The sequence below is a fragment of the Oncorhynchus nerka genome, linkage group LG20 (assembly GCF_034236695.1).
Source record: "Oncorhynchus nerka isolate Pitt River linkage group LG20, Oner_Uvic_2.0, whole genome shotgun sequence".
NCBI classification, from domain to species: Eukaryota; Metazoa; Chordata; class Actinopteri; order Salmoniformes; family Salmonidae; genus Oncorhynchus; species Oncorhynchus nerka.
This window is the reverse complement of record NC_088415.1, coordinates 77,221,621-77,243,849: the sequence shown is the minus strand read 5'-3', so window position 1 is coordinate 77,243,849 and position 22,229 is coordinate 77,221,621. Positions and strand designations below refer to the sequence as shown.

Genomic DNA, 22,229 nt, shown 5'->3' with positions numbered 1-22,229 from the left:
GTTCTGTCGTCTGCAAACTCGATGATTGAGTTGGAGGCGTGAGACCACGCAGTCGTGGATGAACAGGGAGTACAGGAGGGGGCTGAGCACGCACCCTTTTGGGGCCCCAGTGTTGAGGGTCATTGAAGTGGAGATGTTGTTTCCTACCTTCACCACCTGGGGGCGGCCCATCAGAAAGTCCAGGACCCAAATGCACAGGGCGTGGTTGAGACCCAGGGCCTCCAGCTTGATGATGAGCTTGGAGGGTACTATGGTGTTGAATGCTGAGCTGTCAATTAACAGCATTCTTACAAAGGTATTCCTCTTGTCCAGATGTGATAGGGCAGTGTGCAGTGTGATGGCGATGGCATCGTCTGTGGACCTGTTGGGGCGGTATGCAAACCGAAGTGGGTCTAGGGTGGCCAGTGGAGGTGATATGATCCTTGACTAGTCTTTCAAAGCACTTCATGGTGACAGAAGTGAGTGCTACGGGGCTATAGTCATTTAGTTCAGTTGTCTTTGCCTTCTTGGGTACAGGAACAATGGTGGCCATCTTGAAGCATGTGGGAACAGGAGACTGGGATAGGGATTGATTGAATATATCTGTAAACACACCAGCCAGCTGGTCTGCGCATGCACTGAGAACACGGCTAAGGATGTTGTCTGGGCCGTCAGCCTTGCGAGGGTTAACACGTTTAAATGTTTTACTCACGTCGGCCACGGAGAAGGAGCGGGAGGGATCGCAGTCCTTGTTAGCGGGCCACGACAGTAGCACTGTATTATCCTCAAAAGGGGCAAAGAAGGTGTTTAGTTTGTCTGGAAGCGTGACGTCGGTGTCCGTGACTGGCTTGGTTTTCTTTTTGTAGTCCGTGATTTCCTGTAGACTCTGCCACCAACCAACGTCTCATGTCTGAGCCGTTGAATTGCGACTCCACTTTGTCCCTGTACCGGCATTTCACTTGTTTGATTGCCTTGCGATGGGAATAACTACACTGTTTATATTCAGCCATATTCTCTGACCTCTTTCCATGGTTAAATGCGGTGGTTTGCACTTTTAGTATGGTGATTGGAGTGGAGAGGAGAGGGGAGAGGAGAGGGGAGAGGAGGGGAGAGGAAGCGAGATGAGAGGAGGGGAGGATGGGAGAAAAGAAGAGAAGAGAGGAGGGAGATGAGATGAGATGAATTTCAAAGAATCACATTCACAGGCAAAGTTGGCGGAGAGTGTTAGGGCCGTACTGTGGAACAGAGGCAGAAGTTTAATGTGCCTTTAAAATAGGAATGCGGGGATTATATCTGCCTTCTATTGATCTTGGCCATCTGTGAGTGCAGATGGATGGGAGATTCAGAGTTTATTAGTAGAGTGTTATTAATGACACTGTGCCAATGAAACCCTTGATCCACAGGAAACATACTGTATGACCGCCTCTTCTCTTCGTTTCTCTTTTCTTGTTTTATGTTCTCTTTCCGCTCTTCTCTTCTCCTCTCCTCTACTCTTGGCAGTAAGCACTAGAAGGACAAGGAGCCAGGTGAGTTCCTAGCTTGGGTCTGATTACACTGTAGATTGTAGAGAGAGGCAGCGATCACATGTTACTGCTTGCTGAGTAGCGATATGTTAGCAGGGGGGCTTCTCTCTCTGCCTCTCTACCTCTTTGCCATAGCTGGAGCGGCATCGCACGCTGCTGGAATACCAATGAATACCGATACTGCTACGGTCCACTCTCCTTTGGCCCTCTCTCTATATCTGAACACTATACTTACAGGCTTGGCACAAGGCCCCATCTTCCTGGAAATAAAATGGATCCGGTCATGTGTGCCAGACGTGATAGGACCGTGCCAAGTGCCAAGGCTCTCTGGTTATATGGGGGAGCTGGAGTTAAAAGCTGATATGGGTCCCTTGATGTTGTGTACACACACACTGTGTGGGTCCCCACACTAGCATGCACGAATGAACAAACACACACTTGCACTCACACACACACACGGACCCTTTTCGCCCTGCTGGTAGACCAGATTTCCCTGTAGCCGGCACGTCTGTCGTTGGCCGGGCCATTCAAATAGGAGCCGAGCTGCCGGTACGGCCGGAGAAACGCCGGCTGTGGCGTTGCCATGGTGACAGCATGCCCGTTGGGCGTGGGCTTTGCCATAGTGTGTGTCTGCGTGTCAGTGAGCATGCTCCTACACACACGCCTGCTCTCCCTTCTCCTCTACCCTAATGTATATTTAAAGGAATAGGACAATCCTTATCGACTATCTGTTAACATCGTATTAGCTGTGTTGATTACCTGTGATTGTTCTGCCGTGTTGTAATACACACTAATGAGCAACAGAATTCACACAGTAATGTTATTTTGTGTCCATAAAGCTGTGGATGTTCTCCCCTAGCTGCTGGCGTGAGCTCTATTGAATACAGCCAGCCATGGCATGACACACAGAGAGGCAGACTGCCGGCAGTAGCTGCGTAGAACTCCAACTACCCAACTATCTCCCTGCTTTTTCTGTCTAATCTCTCTCAACATCTCTCTCTTCTTCAGATTGGAATGTACTGTGTTTGATGTAGGGAACTGATAATGGGGTTTGCGAAGAGGGCTGATACTGGGATTCTGATATGTTGGGTTAGAGGTTGTATTGGGTCGCTGAGTGTTATGTGGATATTGTATATTTTTGGTGCAGACATTTGGGATATAGGGCTGTATTGGGTTGGAAAGTTGTGTGTTTGGTGCGAAGTGGAGAGTCAACACCCTGACACAGACAGAACAGACATGATTACTGATCAGTCCAGTGGGCTTTTCAGGGGAGGAACTCTTCAGCAGAGAGCTATGGAGAGCGGACTAGGAGTGTTCCAGCCCAGAGTCCTACAATCCTTCCTTTACTCATTCAGAAAACGCCCCCAGTCTCAACCCTCCAGCTCTCCATTATTTGATTCCTTCCTAAATGTTCTCTGTCCAGTGAAAGATTGGCAGGTGCTGACAGAGTGGGGCAGAGGTCCAGGAGACACACCCCTACCCAGAGGACCCTCATTCTCCGTAGGACCCCGCAATTTAGTCATGATGTCATCACCGTGACTTTTAAGCTATCAATTCCCACAAAAAAAAATTGACTCCGAGGATGTGTGGTGTTTCTGTTGTGCCAGTGATGAAAAGATTATATTTCAAAGCCACTTTCTGCTTTGAGCAATAGCATTGTCCTTCTTTACAGTTAATTCCCTTTGAAGTTCTTCAGAAAATGATAAACACCTGGTTTAAAAAAATAAAAAGCTCATTACTTGCCTTTCTGATTCACAAATGAACAATGGCAGAGAGGAGAGTGAATACAAATGAGCTCCACTCTTGATTGACTTGACCTTTTGGTATTTTGCTGTTTCCACCACATTTTGTCATCGTCTTTGACAAAACATATTAATTTAGCTTACTCAACTTCAAAGTCTTATAGGCTGACCACGCCGCTCGCGTCGCGTGCGCGAGCGTTGCAAAATAAATGTAGAAATCAGTTATTCAATTATTGCACCCACACTGCTCGCGCGCGTCAACGAGCATCAGTGGTGCCAAGGGCTAAAATAGAACTCCTTTCTATTTCTGACGCAGATCGTGCTGCAAGTTCTGCCTCTCCCATCTCCTCATTGGTCTATAGAAGCAGGTACCCACGTGCCATCTCCTCATTGGTTATACCCATGTGGGTGATTGAAAGATGAACTGTTGCTGGTTGTCGTGGTAATACTATGAAAGTTTAGATGCCAATCACCATATAAGTTAAACGATGAAAAAGCCTGGAAGGAGGAGAGATGACTAGAAACGATTTGGTTGACCATTTTATGTGTGGATTTGTTGTTGTAGTTGTTGGAGTAGAGGAACTTGTGCATTTCAGGTAAAATAACAACTCAATGTTTAAATCCCAGGACAAATTAGCTAGCAACAGCAAGCTAGCTAAATAGGACAAATTAGCTAGCAAGTGCAAGCTAACTAGCTAAATTGCCATAAATGTTTAATGCTTTTCGACTTGTCCCCAAATAATGTCATTGGTTCAGAGTTTGTTTTGATATTTTAACCTGCGTGGCGTGATCGCATTTGGTGTGGGGGGGACAAAATAAATGTATGCACGAAGGCGCACGATGGCGCACGATGGCGCACAGCCGGTTTGGGTTCCGTGTCACACACACACACACACACACACACACACACACACACACACACACACACAGACACAGACACAGACATATATACACACATTCACCACCTAGACAGACACACACACACACACACCCTCTTCCCCAGGGTCTTGTGTGTGTGTGTGTGTGTGTGTGTGTGTGTGTGTGTGTGTGTGTGCATGATTCTATACACTAAGCTTCATCCCATGTGATAGATGGGGTGTGGGGTTAAAGGTTAAGGGTGTGTTTGGGGTGATAACAGTTACTCTTAAGGGTCATTAAATATGACTTCTCTCCTTCTGACCTTCTCTGAATGTCAATCTGTCTATATCTGCTGGCCAATATTGAGAAGTGATGGCTCTTACCTAAGACCAGGGAAACTCTGGGGCCAACTTATAACTAGGACAACAACAAACAAAAAACTGTAACCCCTAACTGTAACCCCTAACACTAATTGTAACCCTAACTGTAACACTAACACAAATTGTAACCCTAACTGTAACACTAACACAAATTGTAACCCTAACTGTAACACTAACACAAATTGTAACCCTAACTGTAACACTAACACTAATTGTAACCCTAACTGTAACCCCTAACCCTAACTGTAACCCCTAACCCTAAATGTAACCCCTAACCCTAAATGTAACCCCTAACCCTAACTGTAACCCCTAACCCTAATTGAAACCCCTAAACCTAACTGTAACCCCTAACACTAATTGTAACCCTAACTGTAACCCCTAACCCTAACTGTAACCCTAAACCTAACTGTAACCCCTAACCCTAATTGTAACCCTTAACCCTAATTGTAACCCCTAACACTAACTGTAACCCTAACCCTAACTGTAACCCCTAACCCTAATTGTAACCCCTAACCCTAATTGAAACCCCTAAACCTAACTGTAACCCCTAACACTAACTGTAACCCCTAACACTAATTGTAACCCTAACTGTAACCCCTAACCCTAACTGTAACCCTAAACCTAACTGTAACCCCTAACCCTAATTGTAACCCTTAACCCTAATTGTAACCCCTAACACTAACTGTAACCCTAACCCTAACTGTAACCCTTAACCCTAATTGTAACCCCTAACACTAACTGTAACCCCTAACACTAACTGTAACCCCTAACACTAATTGTAACCCTAACTGTAACCCCTAACCCTAACTGTAACCCTAAACCTAACTGTAACCCCTAACCCTAATTGTAACCCCTAACCCTAATTGTAACCCCAATTGTAACCCTAACCCTAATTGTAACCCTAACCCTAATTGTAACCCCTAACCCTAATTGTAACCCCTAACACTAACTGTAACCCCTAACCCTAATTGTAACCCCTAACCCTAATTGTAACCCCTAACACTAACTGTAACCCCTAACCCTAATTGTAACCCCTAAACCTAATTGTAACCCCTAAACCTAACTGTAACCCCTAAACCTAACTGTAACCCCTAACCCTAATTGTAACCCTAACACTAATTGTAACCCCTAACACTAATTGTAACCCTAACACTAACTGTAACCCCTAACACTAATTGTAACCCCTAACACTAATTGTAACCCCTAACCCTAATTGTAACCCCTAACACTAACTGTAACCCCTAACACTAACTGTAACCCCTAACACTAATTGTAACCCTAAACCTAACTGTAACCCCTAACACTAATTGTAACCCTAACCCTAATTGTAACCCTAACACTAACTGTAACCCCTAACACTAACTGTAACCCCTAACACTAACTGTAACCCCTAACACTAACTGTAACCCCTAACCCTAACTGTAACCCCTAACACTAACTGTAACCCCTAACACTAACTGTAACCCCTAACCCTAATTGTAACCCCTAACCCTAACTGTAACCCCTGACACTAATTGTAACCCCTAACACTAATTGTAACCCTAAACCTAACTGTAACCCCTAACACTAATTGTAACCCCTAACACTAATTGTAACCCCTAACACTAATTGTAACCCCTAACACTAACTGTAACCCCTAACACTAACTGTAACCCCTAACCCTAACTGTAACCCCTAACACTAACTGTAACCCCTAACACTAACTGTAACCCCTAACACTAACTGTAACCCCTAACACTAATTGTAACCCCTAACACTAATTGTAACCCTAACACTAATTGTAACCCTAAACGTAACTGTAACCCCTAACACTAATTGTAACCCCTAACACTAATTGTAACCCTAAACCTAACTGTAACCCCTAACACTAATTGTAACCCCTAACACTAATTGTAACCCCTAACACTAACTGTAACCCCTAACACTAACTGTAACCCCTAACCCTAACTGTAACCCCTAACACTAACTGTAACCCCTAACACTAACTGTAACCCCTAACACTAACTGTAACCCCTAACACTAATTGTAACCCCTAACACTAATTGTAACCCTAACACTAATTGTAACCCTAAACCTAACTGTAACCCCTAACACTAATTGTAACCCCTAACACTAATTGTAACCCTAAACCTAACTGTAACCCCTAACACTAATTGTAACCCCTAACACTAATTGTAACCCCTAACACTAACTGTAACCCCTAACACTAACTGTAACCCCTAACACTAACTGTAACCCCTAACACTAACTGTAACCCCTAACACTAACTGTAACCCCTAACACTAATTGTAACCCCTATCACTAATTGTAACCCTAACACTAATTGTAACCCTAAACCTAACTGTAACCCCTAACACTAATTGTAACCCCTAACACTAATTGTAACCCTAAACCTAACTGTAACCCCTAACACTAATTGTAACCCCTAACACTAATTGTAACCCTAAACCTAACCCCTAAGCCTAAAATAGCATTTTCCCTTGTGGGGACCAGCAAAAATGTCTCCACTTGTTTCACTATCCTTGTAAAGATGTTTGGTACCCACAAGGATTGTAAAACCAAGCAAAGCTCTTAGAGACTTAAATTTGCTAAAATGTCTAAAAACATGTTTTCACTTTGTCATTATAGTGTATTGTGTGTAGATGGAAATCAGTCTGTAACACAGCAAAATGTAAAATAAGTATGAATACTTTGTGAAGGCCCTGTATAGTTTGATCTGGTGTAGTTGTGTTCTTCTGCCAGGTTATTGCTGGCAAGTTGTTGGGACTGAGCTACTCCTTCATTGAATCAATTAGATTCAGACTTGTTCTCAGTCTAGCCATGTGTCATGATAAAAGGAACTATAGCGCTTCGATTCATTTTTTGGTTTTGTGGTGTAGACACAGACAGATCAAGGTGGAACTGTGCTCTCTGCTGGTGAATGAGACATCTGCTCTGGTCACCACACTGACTGTGACATCAGGCGCCTGTCCGATAGTCATCAGTGGTCAGTGAACCACTATGTCAACCCTCTGACTTAAGCACCTCTGTCTGTCAGAGAGAGAGAGAGAGAGAGAGACAGAGGTGAATGAGAGGGATAGAGGCAGAGCAAGATGATCTCTATGATAACACCATTCGGTTCAAAGGTTCAGACAGGCCAAAGTGGGAGAAGAGGGAGAGAAGATGGAACAAGACAGAAAAAAGTGAGAAGAGAAGCATGCAGACAGAAGGAAAAGAGAGTGAGTCAAGGTCAGAAGGAGAAGAGGAATGTGAGACAGAAGGGAAAGAGAGTGAGTCAAGGTCAGAAGGAGGAGAGGAATGTGAGACGAAGTAAGACAGATATACAGATGTGTTGCAAAAGACAGGGACTCAAAAGAGGCTAACAGGATAATTGTGTTTTCAGTTCAGTGCTGGGTTCCCCCCTCACTGGTGAGACTAATTACCGGTTGATCTAATGCTTTATCTCCATGTGTTCCTGAAAACCCACACCTTCGACAAGTGATGCATCTCTACGCCCCAGTCCTCTACTGCTTTATCCCAGCACTGACTGCACTGTGGGTTGTCCTTTTGAAGAACACCCGTCATCCTCCAACCCAAATGAATCAGTGAGGAGTGTGGGCCGCTTGCCAATCGCTGTGAGGCGGACCCAACCAACCAAGGCAGTCAGCTGACTCAGTCAGCCCTCTGCTGCTCCACTGTGAGGTTTAGAACGAGGCCTCTGAGCTTTTTGCATCATTGCCTTTCATTTATTTTTTTCAGCGTATTTTTTTCACATTATTACTCTCTTGCTCTGCATATCTCTCTCCCTATTCCTCTCTCTCTCTCTTTGTCTCTCTCTCTTTGTCTCTCTCTCTTTGTCTCTCTCTTTGTCTCTCTCTCTCTCTCTCTCTCTGTCTCTCTCTCTCTGACAGCCCTGTGTAGCAGAGCAGCTAGTGGTTAATTATTGGCTTTAATGTGGTAGCTAGCTTCATGCACATAATATGCAAGGTAGAGAAAGGCTCAGCTCCATCGCAGAGCAGAGTGAAGCAGACAGAGGCGGTCTTTTGCTTTCATTATGTGTGTGTGTGTGTGTGTGTGCTGACCCCATCATCTTGGCAGGTAGACCAGGAAGAGAATTGAATTAATCCACGTCCCATTGAACAGACGGCAGACAATTGGCATAAAATGTGGAAGTAGAATCTCATTTAACAGGGACAGTGCTGCCTGTGTGTGTGTGTGTGTGTGTGTGTTTGTGTGTGTGTGTGTGTGTGTGTGTGTGTGTGTGTGTGTGTGTGCCTGTTCATGTATGTGTGTTATCCATTATCCGTTATCCATGTGTATTATCCACTCGGGATCCCGAGGGCGCGGCGGTCTAAGGCACTGCATCTCAGTGCAAGAGCGTCACTACAGTCCCTGGTTCGAATCCAGGCTGTATCACATCCGACTGTGAAGTCCCATAGGACGGTGCACAATTTGCCCAGTATTGTCCGGGTTTGGCCGAAGTAGGCTGTCATTGTAAATAAGAATGTGTCCTTAGCTGACTTGCCTAGTTAAATAAAGGTTGAATAAAGAACCATTTAAATGAATGTGTGCTCTAGGTGTACTGAACGTCATGAACACTTTTATATCAGCAGAAGACGATGACCATCTTTTTCCCCTCATCCTACTAATTATTTTGAATCTGTGCGTTAACTGTTAAATACACTGAAGCCCTTGGTTCTATTAAAGGGTTATTGGTTTCTAAAGAGATAGTCCAGCTGGGATGTGTAATTCCCATAAGGCCAGTCTGATTGTTACGAGCTTCCACACTCCTGTTTATAGTATATTCACCAGATTCAACCATTCACTGTGGAAGCCAATGCAGCATAATGCGTTTAGTTCTATGGGCTTTTCCCGTGCCTCCACATAGCCTGCACCAGTGGTTCTCAAACCTTTTAACCCGTGCCTCAACATAGCCTACACCAGTGGTTCTCAAACCTTTTAACCCGTGCCTCCACATAGCCTACACCAGTGGTTCTCAAACCTTTTAACCCGTGCCTCCACATAGCCTACACCAGTGGTTCTCAAACCTTTTAACCCGTGCCTCAACATAGCCTACACCAGTGGTTCTCAAAACTTTTAACCCGTGCCTCCACATAGCCTACACCAGTGGTTCTCAAACCTTTTAACCCGTGCCTCCACATAGCCTACACCAGTGGTTCTCAAACCTTTTAACCCGTGCCTCCACATAGCCTACACCAGTGGTTCTCAAACCTTTTAACCCGTGCCTCCACATAGCCTACACCGGTGGTTCTCAAACCTTTTAACCCGTGCCTCCACATAGCCTACACCAGTGGTTCTCAAACCTTTTAACCCGTGCCCCCGTGCCTCCACATAGCCTACACCAGTGGTTCTCAAACCTTTTAACCCGTGCCTCCACATAGCCTACACCAGTGGTTCTCAAACCTTTTAACCCGTGCCTCCACATAGCCTACACCAGTGGTTCTCAAACCTTTTAACCCGTGACTCCCAAAAAAGGAGTGGCTCAAAGCCCGTGACCCCTCGCACACGCACATGAATGCGTGTACAATCGCTGCGCAAATGTGGTCTGTTATTACAGCCATAAACGGTGATGCATTTTCAAAATGAAAGATATAGAAATAAACGTTGTTTTACATCTTCACTTTGAGCAGAAAGTTATTCATGTTAGTAGTCAATGTCAACTAGGGATATCATGTCACTTCTCTGGAGGCCAGAGCCAGCAGGACTGTAGGGCCGATCTGTATGCAGCGGAGGTTACAGGATCGGATGGAAAGTCTGTTTGTAGCCTTTTTCTTCCTCACAAATATGGTCATAAATTTGCCAGAAATGTTACATCTTCGTCGCATAAGTAGGCCCTATTGAAGGCAGTGCAATGTTACAGCTATATTTAACCTATAGCCACAGTAGCCACCCTAGCTAGGCCTATCGGAAATCTGAAAATGATCAAACAAAATCTCCAGGTAGCTTATTGTTCTGGCAATGATGCATCCTTTAGCAGATTGCTGAATTGTATTTTATATGGATAATATAACCGTACTCTGTTTTTGCCAGGCAAAACAGGAGAACATTTTAAAAGTGCTTTCTGATCACTAATCTGGATTGGCGCGCCTGACTGCTGATGACTGGTCATTGGTCAAGAGTCAAGACACACAACCTTTTGGTTCTGAATCACAGATTATATGTTTTTGAGACTAGAATTTGGTGAAATACAAGGCCTATGTTAGTAACCAGATCAAATAGGCAAAGAGAAATATAAATAATATATATACATAGAAATTATGTACCTTTTAATACATATTTCTCCCATTCAGTTTCACACATGCGACACCCAGGGGGTCGGGACCCCCAGCTTGAGAACCACTGGCCTACACAACACTATATTTATTTAACCTTAATTTAACCAAGAAAATTCCCTTGAAGATAGAAACCTCTTTTACGAGGGGTTTTACTGGTAGTTTGTGGTGGGTGTGGCCAGTCCGTGTGTGTTTCTACTAGTTGGTGCTATGCTTGGTGGTTGTAGTGGTCTGTCTCTGTGTTGTGTGACCAGTGTGTTAGCCTCCTGTGTGTCTATAAGGAATTCTGCTGGAGCTGGATGTCTCTTTCTTTCTTTCTTTCTTTATTTCTCTTTCTTTCTTTCTTTCTTTCTCTCTTTTCTTATCTTTGTCTCTCTCTCTCCCCCTCAATCTTTCTCTCTTTCCTTATCTTTATGTCTGTCTCTCTCTCCCTCTCAATCTTTCTCTCTTTCCTTATCTTTATGTCTGTCTCTCTCTCTCCCCCTCAATCTTTCTATCTTTCCTTATCTTTGTCTCTCTCTCTCCCCCTCAATCTTTCTCTCTTTCCTTATCTTTATGTCTGTCTCTCTCTCTCCCCCTCAATCTTTCTATCTTTCCTTATCTTTATGTCTGTCTCTCTCTCTCCCCCTCAATCTTTCTATCTTTCCTTATCTTTATGTCTGTCTCTCTCTCTCCCCCTCAATCTTTCTATCTTTCCTTATCTTTGTCTCTCTCTCTCCCCCTCAATCTTTCTCTCTTTCCTTATCTTTATGTCTGTCTCTCTCTCTCCCCCTCAATCTTTCTCTCTTTCCTTATCTTTATGTCTGTCTCTCTCCCCCTCAATCTTTCTCTCTTTCCTTATCTTTATGTCTGTCTCTCTCTCTCCCCCTCAATCTTTCTATCTTTCCTTATCTTTGTCTCTCTCTCTCCCCCTCAATCTTTCTCTCTTTCCTTATCTTTATGTCTGTCTCTCTCTCTCCCCCTCAATCTTTCTCTCTTTCCTTATCTTTATGTCTGTCTCTCTCTCTCCCCCTCAATCTTTCTCTCTTTATCTTCATAAAGAGTTGGTCTTCCACTGTTACTTGAGTATGTGCAGTAAATCTATCTCATTCTCTCTTCCTTTCACACTCTTCTTCTCTAATTATCTCTCTTTCTCTCACCCTCTCTCAAAACCCTGGTCTAACAGCCCATTTGAGATGCCAGTAGAATGGGAGAGAGGACTCTCTGCCTATTTAACGGGACCATAAACCAGATGCTCGCCTCAAAACCCTGCATCTCTGTTCTTATATTAATGAAGCATAAAATATTGAATTCAATCTTAAAAGGCTGTTGACATAAAGGTCCTAAGGTTTCATCCGCCCCTCCGTTCTCTACCTTCGTTCAACATTCTTCCCTGATTCTTTCCCATTCAGTTCATTCTGAGAGGGTGTAGAGTGATGGTTCCTCGCTCATACTGGAGTGGATAACTCTCAATTTGCCCTTATGCTCTGTTCTGTGTACTATTTGACTGGTAGGGCTAGGAGGTATGCTGTGTTCCGTGTACTATTGTACTGGTAGGGCTGGGAGGTATGCTGTGTTCTGTGTACTATTGTACTGGTAGGGCTGGGAGGTATGCTGTGTTCCGTGTACTATTGTACTGTTAGGGCTGGTAGGTATGCTGTGTACTATTGTACTGGTAGGGCTGGTAGGTATGCTGTGTTCTGTGTACTATTGTACTGGTAGGGCTAGGAGGTAGACTTTTCTGGCTATGAGACCTGCTTCTGGGCTGTAGTTTAGGCCTCTAGGGCTCACTTTTCCTGTCAAGGTTACATGATCAGGTAAAACTCCTGCCCCTATATAGGAGGGATGGACTACTTGTCTGTAGAATTTTTCTTCAGTAGGTTTCAATGGCATATCTTGATAGAGGTCCTCCTGGTTGCTTTGTTGGTATGGAGGACCGATCCTCAGTCTTACTTTACATGTTCTAGTCCAAGGGTAGGCATTTAGATTCAGCCGAGGGCCGATTTCTGTTGTATTGGATGGTCGGGGGGCCTGGTATATAATAATAATAATTTGTGCAGTGCAAATTGACCACAACTAAGCCCAAAAATGAGATTGTATTTTAAAATAACCATAATTTCATACGTTGATTACATTGAGACACGATCACATATCTCTTTTTTCATTTGTCGGAAATAATTGGGGACAGATTTCCTAAATTAAACTCATTTTTAGCAAATTTGACGACCTGTTTGCTGACCCCTGGTCTAGTCGTTGTGTTAGAAGGGATATTTTAGATAAGGGCTAGATTATGTGGCTACTTTGATAGAGCTGGCTTGTCTATGACGACCAAGCAATTTTTTAACTCCTTTTCAAAAACTCATTGGATAGCCTTAGTCGCAAAGCTACATTCACCTCCCCCAGCCAAGCCATTACACTATTATACTCCAGGACATAACCCCAGAGAGTGAGTGGATTGTCGTGTTGAATTTATAGACCTACTTATTGTGGGTTGTAGCACCTCTTTCACCTTACCCCTCTTTTACCCTATGAGGAAGCTATGAGGAAGCTAGCTAAAATATTAGGCTTTCATCATAGTTAATATAGCACATAAATCCCTTTCTTTTTCAGGACAGAGTCTCCCCTCCTTTTTTTCTCATCCTTTTATTCCTGCAGGATTGCTGAAATGGATGTGATTATTGCCTGAGTTTAGGGACACAGTTATATCAGGAACAGTCATATTTTTCCTCCTCTCTCTCCCCGTTCCCAGAATTAATCTGCTACTGCTGAAGGAAGGCAAGTTATCACTGGAGATCAGTGGGGCTGGATTCAGTCACGTATAATAAACAGGGAGGAAGGGAGGGAGGGAGGGAGGCGAGTTATCACTGGAGATCAGTGGGGCTGGATGCAGTCACGTATAATAAACAGGGAGGGAGGGAGAGAGGGAGGGAGGGAGGGAGGAAGGGGAGGAGAAGAGAGAGAGAGAGAGAGATACAAATTGCCAGACATCCATATAGCATCAGGGTCATTCCAGCAGTCCATTTAATCCTCAGCCTCACTACCACATGTTATGGATCACTCGTCTGTTATTCCATCTGTCCCTATGTAACCTGTCCCACAATAACATCCATGTCAATGCCAAGGTACAGTGCTAGGCTATTTTTACCTGTCAGCTGTTAAACAATACGACCATTTTGCTTCAACATTTTCTAATGTATTTTGTCCCCTCTCCCACCATGTAGGTCAGTGCCTCAAGTCAAGCCAGGATGTGCACTGTGTCAGCCTAAATACTTTGCATTATCTTAATGTCTAATATTGTTTGTCCTTCTCTCCCCCTGTAGCCTGCCCCCCAGGGACATTCAAGTCGAGCCAGGGTCCAGGTCTGTGTTTGCAGTGCCCCTCCAACAGCCGCTCTGTAGCCGAGGCCGTCACTATCTGCGCCTGCCGCAACGGCTACTACCGTGGGGACGTAGACCAACCCGACATGCCCTGTACCAGTGAGTATCTTTATGGTACTTTTCCTCTGTACAGCCAGGCATAACCTGCAACAGTTCTATACTACTGTATATCTATATCCGAGTCTTCAACATCCCCTGTACATACATGTATACTCTTATGTAACCCTAGCCACTCCTTTTCCAGATGTTTACCATATACAGCCTCTGTGGGGTATGAGTGAGGAAACAAGACGTATTAGTTATCTGGTCACTAGTCCAATGCTCTAACCACTAGGCTACCCTGCCGCCCCTAAATCAACACTCAATATGGTTTTTGTAAAAACTACTCCACAGATATGGCTCTTTTGCAACTTGTGGATAACATTTTTACAGCCCTTAACAACAATGAATACGCGCTTGGCATCTTTTCAGATTTATCCAATGCGTTTGACACGGTTGATCATGAAATATTACTTTCTAAATTGCATTATTACGGTTTGCATGATTATACATATAATTGGCTATATAGTTATGTTTATGGTAGAGAACAGCAAATAGATGTGCATCTACAACAGCCAAGATATCCTGTGGCGTGCCACAGGGTTCGATAATGTGACCTTTGTTATTCCTAATCTATATTAATGACCTTGCTGCTGTGTCTTCTACCGTACTTCCTAATCTCTTTGCTGTTGGTACCAATTAGATGTTATCAAATAATCATTTTGATTCACTAGTTAATGAAGCCAATTCAGGCATGGCCACATTTTCTGAATCGTTCCAGATAAACAATTATCTTGAAATGTAAAAAAATCTAACTTTAATGTATACGCCTAATAAGAATAAGAAATATTGTTTAAAAAAAGAGCCAGAATCTCAACAGGTGGGAATAAAATGGAAGAAGTCACATCCACTAGATTCCTCTAAGTTTTAATTGATGAAAAGTTATCATGGAAAGATCATATTCAATTTGTCTGCAGCAAAGTGATGAAATCTGTTGTTTCACCAGAAAGATGAGTGGTTTGGTTGATCAGGCTTGCTTCCTAACTCTATACTATAGCTTAATTTACCCATATCTCATTTACTGTAATATTGTCTGGGCCAGTCCATATGCCTACTATAAATACATTTGCAAGACTAGACACCTCCTCTAATTACCTGGCTCCATCTACACCTTTGTTTAAGAAAATCAATATCCTGTCTATTTACTACATTAATATATGCCAATTATGCACTTTCATCTACAAATACTCATACCTCCCAGACAGTTTACCTAAAAATGGATTCTTCCAGGTTAATTCTGAAATCCATCTATATAACACAAGACACTGCGGTAACCTTCACCCTCCCTCCCTAATGCTGCACCTCACCTCAATTCTCTATCAGATACAGAGGTAGCATACTCTGGAATTCTTATCTTCACATTGCCAAAACATCTTTATCCCTCAACAACTTCAAGCAAAGACTGGGGGTCAGCCTGATGAACCAAAACACTCAGTAATCTCTCCATATAGCCTAACTCTCACACACTCACATGCACACACATTTAAACAAAACACATATACAGTTGAAGTTGGAAGTTTACATTCACCTAAGCCAAATACATTTAAACTCAGTTTTTCACAATTCCTGACATTTAATCCTAGTAGAAATTCTCTGTTTTAGGTCAGTTAGGATCACCACTTTATTTTAAGAATGTGAAATGTCAGAATAATAGTAGAGAGAATGATTTATTTCAGCTTTTATTTATTTCATCACATTCCCAGTGGGTCAGAAGTTTACATACAGTCAATTAGTATTTGGTAGCATTGCCTTTAAATTGTTTAACTTGGGTCAAACATTTCGGGTAGCCTTCCACAAGCTTCCCACAATAAGTTGGGTGAATTTTGTCCCATTCCTCCTGACAGAGCTGGTGTAACGGAGTCAGGTTTGTAGGCTTCCTTGCTCGCACATGCTTTTTCAGTTCTGCCCACAAATGTTCTGTAGGATTGAGATCAGGGCTTTGTGATGGCCACTCCAATACCTTGACGTTGTTGTCCTTAAGCCATTTTGCCACACCTTTGGAAGTATGCTTGGGGTCATTGTCCATTTGGAAGACCCATTTGCGACCAAGCTTTAACTTCCTGACTAATGTTGCTTCAATATATCCACATAATTTCCCTACCTCATGATGCCATGTATTTTGTGAAGTGCACCAGTCCCTCCTACAGCAAAGGACCCCCATAACATGATTCTGCCACCCCCGTGCTTCACGGTTGGAAAGGTGTTCCTCGGCTTGCAAGCCCCGCCTTTGTGGAGTGGTTGAAAAATGAGTTTTATTGACTCCAACCTAAGTGTATGTAAACTTCCCACTTCAACTGTACATACTTTTCTTTTCATGATTACTGATCAATTCATTTAAACATGTATATTTATCAGGTTTTGTTATCTGTTTAAAACATACTTATGTATTGTATATTGTTTTGTTGTGGTGTGATTTTCATTTAAGCCCTTGGCCTTCCAACCTCCCCTGCACATCATTTATTGTATCTGTATGGTTGTTTATCACTTGTTTTCTTTGGTGCAAATAAATCCAAATAAAACATCAAAAAGTTAAAATAATAACTGGACAGATAAAAATGAGCTATAAAACAGATGCTTTTAAGAGGTTTAATACAGACCATGCAAAAGGGTTATTGGAACAACCAAAACCTTTCTTGCAGAGCACATAGCATGTCTACCTCTTCCAAGCATTTATTTCCCACTGTTCAAACAGACCACCTTTCAAGACACAAAAAACAACAAGATCAGGTGTGGCCAATTACTAGGTGTGGCCAATTACTAGATGTGGCCAATTACTAGATGTGGCCAATTACTAGATGTGGTCAATTACTAGATGTGGCCAATTACTAGATGTGGCCAATTACTAGATGTGGCCAATTACTAGATGTGGCCAATTACTAGATGTGGTCAATTACTAGATGTGGCCAATTACTAGATGTGGTCAATTACTAGATGTGGTCAATTACTAGATGTGGTCAATTACTAGATGTGGCCAATTACTAGATGTGGCCAATTACTAGATGTGGCCAATTACTAGATGTGGCCAATTACTAGATGTGGTCAATTACTAGATGTGGCCAATTACTAGATGTGGTCAATTACTAGATGTGGTCAATTACTAGATGTGGTCAATTACTAGATGTGACCAATTACTAGATGTGGCCAATTACTAGATGTGGCCAATTACTAGATGTGGCCAATTACTAGATGTGGCCAATTACTAGATGTGGCCAACACACCTGAACACACTCAAATTGACAAGACAAACTACTGACTGTTGTTGGTAAATGTATCCATGTACAGTATGGAATGGTTTGAATAATGAGACAGTTGTGGGCCCAATTAACACACAGGGCAGCAGGTAGCCTAGCCAGTCTAGCCTAGCCAGCCTAGCCAGAGTGTTGCGCCAGTCACTGAAAGGTTGCTGGTTCGAATCCTTGAGCCGACTAGGTTGATACGTGTATCTGCTAAATGACAACAATTTAAATCACAAAATCACACATTGAAAATGTTTAAGTGAAGATGCATTGAATGCAATAAAATCCTGTCTCTACAGTAACACAAGAGGAATAAAATACACAAAAATGGAACTATATACAGGGAGTATCAATACCAGATCAATGTGCAGAGGTAGGTATGTACATGAAGGCAGGGTAAAGTGACTAGGCATCAGGATAGATAATAAGTGTGTGTGTAGCAGTGGAGGCTGCTGAAGAGGACGGCACATAATAATGGCTGGAACAGAGCGAATGGAATGGCATCAGACACATGGAAACTGTGTATTTTATACCACTCCGCCTATTACCACGAGCCCGTCCTCCCCAATTAAGGTGCCACCAACCTCCTGTGTTATGTGTGTGTGTGCACCTATGTAGTGAATGTGTGTGGGAGTGTCAATGTGGTGTGTGTGAGTGAGTGAGTGAGTGTGTATATATATAGTCTAGTGAGTGCAGATCGTTCGGGTACCATTAATTGACTAATTAGCAGTCTGGCTATTTAGCAGTCTTATGGCTTGGGGGTAGAAGTTGTCTTGGAACCTGTTGGTCCGAGAGCCAATTCTCCGGTACCATTTGCCGGACGTTAGCAGAGTGAATATTCTATGGCTTGTGTGGCTGGAGTCTTTTTCGGGCCTTCCTCTGACTGCCTGATATAGAGATCCTGGATGGCAGAAAGCTCAGCCACATTGGTGTACTGGGCTGTCCGCACCACCCTCTATAGCGCTTTGCGGTCAAGATCAGTGCATTTGCCATACCAAGCAGTGATGTAGCTAGTCAAGATTCTCTCAATGGTGCAGCTGTAGAACTTTTTGAGGATCCGTGGGACTATGTCAAATCTTTTCAGCCTCCTGAGGGGGAAGAGATGCTGCCTTGCCCTCTTCATGACTGTGCGGGTGTGTGTGGACTATGTTAAGTCCTTAGTGATGTGGATGCCAAGGAACTTGAAGCTCTTGACCCTCTCCACAACAGCTCCATCAATGTGGATGGGGACATGCTCTCCCCTCTTTCTCCTATAGTTCATGATCAGCTCCTTGGTCTTACTGACATCGAGGGAGAGGTTGATGTCCTGGCACAACACTGCCGAGTCTCTGACCTTCTTCCTGCAGCAAAACTTGATCAGGAAGTACTGGAGAGGGCTAAGCAGGAGGTGTTGTTGCCGACCCTCACCACCTGGGGCCAGCCCGTCATGAAGTGAATAGATGACATAGATCTTCCTCTACTGCAGCCCACAGTCCTTATTATACTGATACTACACACCAGCTAGCATCCATACATACACTATACTGGGGAGCCAATAAGCCTATTTATGCCGTCATAATTATCTAAACATGTATTAAAACAATATGCTAAGCTCTTCACAAGTCCCTGCCGACACACAATTATAGCAGAGAAGAACACTGAAGCCCCAAAACGCTTGTTTACTTTGGGATTCAAATTTCTCTGCAGAGGGCTTTAATGGTCTACATGCACTCGTACACACGCGCACACACACACACACACACACACACACACACACACACACACACACACACACACACACACACACACACACACACACACACACACACACACACACACACACACACACGCTGGCCCTAATGCCTTAGGAGAGGATCTAATTAATAGTTATCCGACTCCTCACTGCTTCTCAACAGCATCACTGGAGCTACAATATCATTATTTGTCTGGTTGTGTATTTATTTTATCTTCACTTATTCATAAAGGCCTAAGCTAATTGGATCAGAGACAGGGTATAGTGTCCAGTTCTGTTCCCCTGGTCTGGCTGGTGCTACCAGAGCTGTCAGTGTGTGTTACAGCATACTGTAGGTGTATGTACAGTGCATTCGAAAGGTATTCAGACCCCTTGACTTTTTCCAAATGTTGTTACGTTACAACCTCTTTCCCTCATCAATCTACACACAATGCCCCATAATGAGAAAGCAAAAACAGTTTTTTTGAAATTTTGTAAATAAATATTCCGAACCTTTACATAAGTATTCAGACCCTTTACTCAGTACTTTGTTGAAGCACCTTTGGCAGTGATTACAGCCTCAAGTCTTCTTGGGTATGATGCTACAAGCATGGCACACCTGTATTTGGGGAGTTTCTCCCATTCTCTCTGCAGTTCCTCTCAAGTTCTGGATCTCGTCGTTGCACAGCTATTTTCAGGTCTCTCCAGAGATGTTTGATCGGGTTGAAGTCCGGGCTCTGGCTGGGCCACTGAAGGACATTCAGAGACTTGTCACGAAGCCACTCCTGCGTGGTTTAGGCTGTGTGCTTAGGGTCGTTGTCCTGTTGATGAACCTTCAACTCAGTCTGAGGTCCTGAGCGCTCCAGTGCAGGTTTTCATCAGGGATCTCTGTACCTTTCCCTCAATCCTGACTAGTCTCCCAGTCCCTGCAGCCGAAAAACATCCCACAGCCTGATGGTGCCTCCATCATACCTCACCGTAGGGATGGTACCAGGTTTCCTCCAGATGTGACGCTTGGCATTCAGCCCAAAGAGTTCCATCTTGGTTTCATCAGACCAGATAATCTTGTTTCTCATTGTCTGAGAGTCCTTTAGGTGCCTTTTGGCAAACTCCAAGCGGGCTGTCATGTGTCTTTTACTGAGGAGTGGCATCCGTCTGTCCACTCTACCATAAAGGCCTGATTGGTGGAGTGCTGCATAGATGGTTGGCCTTCTGGAAGGTTCTCCCATCTACACAGAGGAACTCTGGAGCTCTGTCAGAGTCACCATCAGGTTCTTGGTCACATCCCTCACCTTACTGAGGAGTGGCATCCGTCTGTCCACTCTACCATAAAGATCTGATTGGTGGAGTGCTGCAGAGATGGTTGTCCTTCTGGAAGGTTCTCCCATCTACACAGAGGAACTCTGGAGCTCTGTCAGAGTCACCATCAGGTTCTTGGTCACATCCCTCACCAAGGCCCTTCTTCCCCGATTGCTCAGTTTGGCCGGGCGTCCAGCTCTAGGGAGAGTCTTGGTGGTTCCAAACTTCTTCCATTAAATAATAATGGAGGCCACTTTGTTCTTGGGGATCATCAATGTACCCTTCCCCAGTTATGTGCCTTGACACAATCCTGTCTCGGAGCTCTAAGGACAATTCCTTCGACCTCATGGCTTGGATTTTGCTCTGAAATAGACAGGTGTGTCACTTTCCAAATAATGTCCAATCAGTTGAATTTACCACAGGTGGACTCCAATAAAATTGTAGAAACATTTCAAGGATGATCAATGGAAACAGGATGCACCTGAGCTCAATTCTGAGTCTCATAGCAAAGGGTCTGAATACTTATGTAAATAAGGTATTTTGTTTTTGTATTTTCAATACATTTGCAAAAATTTCTAAAAACCTTATTTCGCTTTGTCATTGTGGGGTATTGTGTTTAAAATAATAAAGAAAAACATTTATTTAATACATTTTAGAATAAGACAGTAACAAAACAAAATGTGGAAAAGGGGAAGGGGTCTGAATACTTTCCGAATGCACTGTATGTCAACAGCCTTCTGCTCTGCCGAGGCTCTACTTCAAACGTCGCTCTCCTCATTTCCTCTTCCTCTAGGGGAGGGCGCCAAACCCTCTGTCTTCCAGCACGGGGCCCACTAACCTCGGCTCCGCTACCTGCCACCGGTTGCTTTTGGGACAGGCTCGCGCCACACAACTCCCCCCTCTTCCTACCAACCGCCAGGCTTTCACCAGCCTTACCCCAGTTCCCTCACAATGGGCTTAGCCAGGGATAGCCTGCCTGCTGGGTTTACGGGACCCCCTCTCTGTATGGGGGAAAGAGGTAGACTGACAGGCTGGTTGGTAATTGGTGGGAGTCGGCCAGTGGAACTGTTGCTGATTAGTCCGTTGGGGAGAGATGAGATACAGAGATGGAGGGGAATAGGGGAGAAGCATGCTGTGGCTCCACTGTGTGAATAGGGAGGGAAATTGAGAAATGAAGTAGCGTGGTTGGGCTTATGGAGAGATGCAACGACACAGTGTGTGCTACAGTTAACTGTAGGGAATGGAGAGAAATGCAAGGGTCTGCTTGTGAGTTAACAACTACTCCAGGGAGATAGTAGAGATGTACAATATGTTCACTTAGAAAAAGGTTTCTTTGCTATCCGCCATAGGAGAACCCTTTTTGGTTCCAGGTAGAACCCTTTTGAGTTTCATGTAGGGTTCTACATGAAACTCAAAAGGGTTCTACCTGGAGCCAAAAAGTGTTCTTCAAAGGGTTTTCCTATGGGGACAGCTGAAGAACCCTTTTAGGTTCGAGATTGCAACTTTTTTTCTATGTGTTCCCTGCTATGGCCTACAGTATGGGACATGCAGAGATATTCAGAGGAATATTATATAGTGTGGTATAGCCAATGTGGAAAAAGACAGGGATGTGGTTTGAGACATGCAGGGATGTAATTCACCATGTTTTGAAGCTTGAGGTGTAGGTAGAATTGTTTGGATTCAATGACATGCAGGGGTATTGGAATGCATGGTATCAGCACAAATAGAGAGACAGACAGGCAGACAGAGGAACATACAGAAAGGATTCCAGTAC

At 43.8% G+C, this 22,229-nt stretch overlaps 1 protein-coding gene across 3 annotated transcripts in view; it reads left to right on the top strand.

Moving 5' to 3' along the window:
• The window catches only part of LOC115103150 (ephrin type-B receptor 1-like), a 383,081-nt gene that overhangs the window by 245,309 nt on the left and 115,543 nt on the right, over window positions 1–22,229 (top strand). For all 3 annotated transcript variants that reach the window (XR_010460228.1, XR_010460227.1, XM_065005794.1), the window contains exon 4: window positions 14,054–14,209. Coding sequence is in view for 1 of the 3 variants with exons in the window: in XM_065005794.1 (XP_064861866.1) it covers window positions 14,054–14,209 (156 nt within the window). In the remaining 2 variants the exon portion in view is untranslated. The remainder of the gene's footprint in view (window positions 1–14,053; window positions 14,210–22,229) is intronic.